Source organism: Poromitra crassiceps, assembly GCF_964638095.1.
Source record: "Poromitra crassiceps genome assembly, chromosome: 4".
NCBI lineage: Eukaryota > Metazoa > Chordata > Actinopteri > Beryciformes > Melamphaidae > Poromitra > Poromitra crassiceps.
In genome coordinates, this window is record NC_139626.1 from 76880211 (window position 1) to 76886210 (window position 6000).

The 6000-nt window shown below is 42.7% G+C and overlaps 1 protein-coding gene across 1 annotated transcript in view; it reads right to left on the minus strand.

The window, feature by feature from the left end:
- LOC310774393 (NACHT, LRR and PYD domains-containing protein 3-like) overlaps positions 1–5738 on the minus strand; it is a 74297-nt gene extending 68559 nt beyond the window's left edge. The window contains exons 1-5 of the mRNA XM_083634461.1: positions 5654–5738; positions 4407–4485; positions 3990–4218; positions 714–2502; positions 440–613 (exon numbers count right to left, since the gene is read on the minus strand). Coding sequence (XP_083490587.1) covers positions 440–613; positions 714–2502; positions 3990–4218; positions 4407–4485; positions 5654–5721 — 2339 coding nt within the window. The 5' untranslated portion in view covers positions 5722–5738. The remainder of the gene's footprint in view (positions 1–439; positions 614–713; positions 2503–3989; positions 4219–4406; positions 4486–5653) is intronic.
- Between the last annotated feature and the right edge of the window lie 262 nt (positions 5739–6000).

Sequence of the window (6000 nt, forward strand, 5' to 3'; positions counted from 1 at the left end):
CATATCCGGCTGGGCCTTATTTAATTAAATATTTAATTATTTATATTTGTAAACTCTACTGGAAGAGTATTGGCTATGTACATTTTCTGTATATTCTGTAACTTTAATGATGTCCTTATCTGTGTACGCTTACCTGGTAACTGGTTGGATTATTGAATGTAGTTCCGGTTTGACTGTATTTATACGCCATTTCCGCCTCACTCGGCACACCGCTGATGAAGGCTACCTGCTGAAATGCGTACGTTGTTGCTGCTGTACATGCTAAGTATTAAAAACGCCTAAAGGACTTTTTTGAGTGCTGGCCTTTTCTCTTTTGTACGTTTCTACCGTGGCCCTGCACCTTGATTGACTTTAATCTTGAAGTGTGCTCGCTACTGCTGTTGTTTAATATTACAGTTACAACATATTTTTAACCAGAAGTATCATAACCTGATCTTACCTGAGAATCTCCAGTCTACAGTGTGGACTCTCCAGTCCAGCAGAGAGCAGCTTCAGTCCTGAATCTTGAATGTTGTTGTTACTCAGCTCTAGCTCTCTCAGACTAGAGGACTGGGAGCTGAGAACTGAGGCCAAAGCTTCACAGCTTTTCTCTGACAGCTGACAGTCACTCAGCCTGGAGGAGAATTAATGGTTTAAAAGTTTGAAAATCTATTTTTTTCTGTATGAATCTTACATTTAATATATTGAATATGTTTAGTTAACCATGCACATACAGAGATGTATTGGAGGCTTTGACCACTGGCAGCAGCCTCAGAAGAGCCTCCTCTGAAGCAGAGTATTTCTTCAGGTCAAACATGTCCAGTTCTTCCTCTGATGTCAGTAAGATGAAGACCAGAGCCGACCACAGAGCAGAGGAGAGTTTGTCTGTGGATAGAGTTCCTGATCTCAGGTGCGTTTGGATCTCCTCCACTAGAGAATGGTCATTCAGCTCATTCAGACAGTGGAACAGATTGATGCTTGTCTCTGGAGATGGATTCTTTCTGATCTTCTTCTTGATGTACTGGACTGTTTTCTGATTACTCTGTGAGCTACTTGTATCTTTCAGCAGACCTTGTAGGATAGTCTGATTGGTCTCTAGTGAAAGGCCCAGGAGGAAGCGGAGGAACAAGTCCAGGTGTCCATTTGGACTCTTTAAGGCCTTGTCCACGGCACTCTGGGAGAGGTATTTTAATGCTGATTTGGCTCTCAATCGCTTAGGCCACCATGAGGCTTCTGCCAGCAGATTGACACCAGAGTCGATGAATGAGACAATGACATGAACAGCAGCCAGAAACTCCTGAATACTCAGATGGACAAAGGAGAAGACCTTCTGGTCCTGGTACAGCCCACACTCCTCTTTAAAGATCTGTGTGAACACTCCTGAGTACACTGAGGCTGCTATGATATCAATGCCACACTCTGTCAGGTCGGCTTCATAGAAGATCAGGTTGCCTTTCTCCAGCTGCTCAAAAGCCAGTTTTCCCAGAGACAGAATTATCTTCCTGCTCTCTGTATTCCAGTGTGGATCTGTCTCAGCTCTCCCATGGTACTTAACGTTCTGCTGTTTGGACTGAACCACCAGGAAGTGGATGTACATCTCAGTTAGGGTCTTAGGCAGGTCTTCTCTCTCACTGGTTTTCAACACATGGTCCAGAACATTAGCAGTGATCCAGCAGAAGACTGGGATGTGGCACATGATGAGGAGGCTTCGTGATTTCTTGATGTGGGAGATGATTATTGTGGCCTGCTGCTCATCTTTGAATTTCTTCCTGAAGTACTCCTCTTTCTGTGGGTCAGTGAAGCCTCTCACCTCTGTCACCACATCAACACACTCAGGAGGAATCTGATTGACTGCTGCAGGTCGTGTGGTTATCCATCGGCGAGCTGAGGGAAGCAGTTTACCCTTGATGAGGTTTGTCAGCAACACGTCCACTGAGGTAGACTCTGTGACATCAGTCATGATCTTGTTGTTCTTGAAGTCCAGAGGAAGTCGACACTCATCCAGACCATCAAAGATGAACAAAATCTGGAACTTGTCAAACCTGCAGATTCTTTTGGTCTCTGGAAAAAAGTGATGAATAAGTTCCACCAAGCTGAACTTTTTTCCTTTCAGCAGATTCAGCTCTCGGAAAGTGAATGGGAATGTGAACTGTATATCCTGGTTGGCTTTGTCTTCAGCCCAGTCCAGAGTGAACTTCTGTGTAAAGACTGTTTTGCCAATGCCAGCCACTCCCTTTGTCATTAATGTTCTTGTTGGTTTGTCTCTTCCAGGCAAGGGTTTAAAGATGTCTTCACATTTGATTGTTGTTTCTGATCTCACTGGTTTCATGGATGCTGCTTCAATCTGTCTGACCTCATGTTCATCATTGACCTCTCCACTCCCTTCCTCTGCGAGGTAATGCTCTGTGTACATCTGATTCAGAAGTGTTGGGTTTCCTGCTCTAGCAATCCCCTCAAACAAACACTGAAATTTGTCCTTCAGACTGGATTTGAGTTCAGATTGGCAGATGGCATCAAGAGTTTCTGAAAGAACAAAGAAAAACAACATCAATGAGCAGATGTTTTGGGAAACATGAGAAATGTGAACATGTTTTTGTAAATGTGTATCTCCACTCCATGACAGCTCATCACTGGTGAGTGAACAAACAGGTCCTGATTGTGTGCAGCTCAGTGTGAAAGACAACTGCTGTGGTGCTGTTTTGTTTCCCAGTGTGCACCACTGTGTTCAGTGTATTACACTGTCATTAACAAATTAATAATTTTACCAGATTATCCAGAGGGATTTCGCTCATTGACCTTTCGATCTTGAAATGAATAAATCTTGTTTGGCAAATGTTTAGATTTTGAGAGTTTGGACATTGTTATGGCTTATTTGATTTTAAACTATAGCCACTATATGCCATAAAGTTCCAACACAAAGGTAGGCTACTTGCAGTTTGTTGATCTTGTGTTCTTGTTGGCTTAGATTATTTGGCTTATTCCAAACAAATAATGACTCAAATACATTCTGAAAAGTAAAACAGGTCTTTACAAGTCAAAAGAAATCAAAAGGAGAAAAACTCAAAATGTTCTCCTTTCTATACACTTGTTTTGATCATATTCTACTTTTTGTCTTTGTTGCGATTGACAACTCAGACGTCATCTTCCAGCTACGGCTTGTACACCTGATTCAAATTAATTAGATGGGGCGTCCCAAATGATTTGCTCCTATATTATTTTGCCAATCTTTCACCTATAGGTGGCGGCATTGTCTTGAAAACCAAAACTGGCTCTAACAGACAATGAATCACGCATTCTCCACCATCTCTCTCTATGATGTTAAAGGGATAGTTCTGTTTGTTTGAAGTTGGGTCCTATGAGGTACTCTCATACAGTCAGTGCACTCGGTAAAGCACTCTGGATGCATCGCGCCCCGAGATAGGAGAACTGCACTCCAGCTACGGCAGGCACAGAGAGCTGTCTGCTGAGTGTGAAGGGGGCCATGAGCAAACACGTAAAAAACAACAGAGAAAATACATTAAATGCTTCCATACTGCTCACCTGGCATAATCCAAGTCTCCACAAGCCCTGAGATGCCAAGTTGACTTGAAAAGATGTCATGTACACCCTGTTTTTAGCTGAAATCGTCACTGGAGCTAGCAGCTGAAATTACAACAACTAGGGTACAACCTTGCTATAGTGACGATTTTAGCTAAAAACAGGGTGTAAATTACATATTTCCAAGTCAACTTGGCATCTCAGGGCTTGTGGAGACTTGCATTATGCCAGGTGAGCAGTATGGACGCACTTTATGTATTATTTCTGTTGTTTTTACGTTTTTGCTCATGGCCCCCTTCACACTCAGCAGACAGCTCTCTGTGCCTGTTGCAGCTGGAGTGCAGTTCTCCTATCTCGATGCACAATGCGTCCAGAGTGCTTTACCCAGTGCACTGACTGTATGAGAGTACCTCATATAGGACCCCACTTCAAACAAACTGAACTATCCCTTTAAAGCTGTTAAAGCCTCTTACTTCTCTGCATCTCCTCAGCCAGCTCCTCTTGCTTCATTCTCCTCAGGAAGAGCAGTGTGATGTTTAGAAAAGCCTCTCTGCTGCTCCTCCTCTGCTGTTCCTCCTCACCATCTACAACCTCCTCATCCTCCCTCTGACTCTCTGAGTATTCTTGGTACTCTGCATTCAGAACCCTCTTGAACCTTTTCAGCTCCTTCTTCACAAAGGTGACGATGTTCTCCTCAAGCAGCTGCAACATATGAATTGAACTTTCTGACTGAAGTCATTGAACACAACATCAGATCCATCATAGAGTGAAAGTCCGCTGCTCTAAAGAGTGCAGCTTGGAGACTTGTTGGAGGTTGTTTTGTATTTCATTTGTAGCTGAAGTAAAATGTAAAGTCAAAGGTGTTGTTGTTCATTTATTTATTTACACACCATAAATATGGAGTCCAAGTCTGTCTGATGCTCCTGGGCAGACTGACCACTGGGAACCTCTTTGCTTTGATGGGAAACTCTGTGGAGAAAACATTGAGAGACACGCATGCATGCACATGCACGCACACGCACACGCACACGCACACACACACACACACACACACACACACACACACACACACACACACATACACATACACATACACATACACATACACACACACACACGCATACACATACACATACACATACACATACACACACACACACACACACACACACACACACAGAGTTAAGAGTGCATGTTCGGGACAGAGATCTCCACCAGGCGAACTGGTAGGAGTAATTAGATAGATAGGAGGCAAACCAGCAGGGTGCAGGTCCACTGACAATTCCTTTTCTACCCCACCCTTCCCTACCAGGGACACATTTTTGTCTCTTTTTCTTAACAGAGGAAAGCGGATATTTAGTAAGATAGCTGGTCAACAGTATTATGCCATATAGAAGTGGCACACATCATCTGAAAGCTGGGAACCTGAATTTAATTTGAGATGCAGTTTAGAACTATGTGCCAAGTTTTTCTAGTCATAAATCTGTAATAAACATGTTTTGGTTCAGCGCCTATTCAAATGTTGAAAATATAAGTAACTACTTCGTTTCCTCCTCCTATCATGTCTGATATGAATGAGGAAAAACAATGGCAGGAAATATCCGCTCATCTTCAGCTGCCTGCTTTGTTCTGATTTAACGTTATATAGCTTTTACTGTTAGCTTGTTAGAACTGCTGAGTAGCAGTTCCCAACCTTTTCCAACTCGGGGCCCACTTGAAAATCTTAAAACTTTTTGCAGCCCACCTCCAGCTCCATGAAAAAGAATGTGTACTCAGCACTTTATATTTTTCCACAGTCACTAACACAGCATCTGAAACATGTTCAGCATTTTCAGTTTTACAGTTTTCAAGGAGCTGTCCATCAGCAAGGGGTTTTAAAATGTGTTTAATGTAAACACACACACACAATCCAAATGATTTGGCGGCCCACTTGCAATACCTCCGCAGACCACCAGAGGGCCACAGCTCACAGGTTGGTCACTGGACAGTGTATGTGTGAGAGAGAGCAAGAGAAGGAAACAAAACTTCTGAGCTTTCAAACAAATCTTTATTGACAATAATGTCAATAGCCAGAACAGTCCACACATGGCCTGACAAGCCATTTTATTTTCTATTTTACACGCACCAGTCCACTTACCTTGTGTCTGAAGGTCCAGGTTCATTACTGAAGTTTAGAAAATCATCTTTAGACCGGTCATTCTTCATAGACAGACAGCTGGGTACTGGAGATTCTGCTCTCTGCCTGTGGTGCTGACCTCTGGAAACACAAATGTTTTATAGATAGTTCTAGTGAAGACAGACATCTTTAAATTCATGTTTTGTTATCATATTCTACTATTTTCTTCATTTGTTGATTTTTTGGGGATTATGCATGTACTTTAACTCATTGAGTGCCAAGGACGAGTATCTTCGTCAATTCGTTTAGTAACTTAGAGTGCCAAGGACGAGTATGTTCGTCAATTGCGTTTTTTGACGGTGGGACGT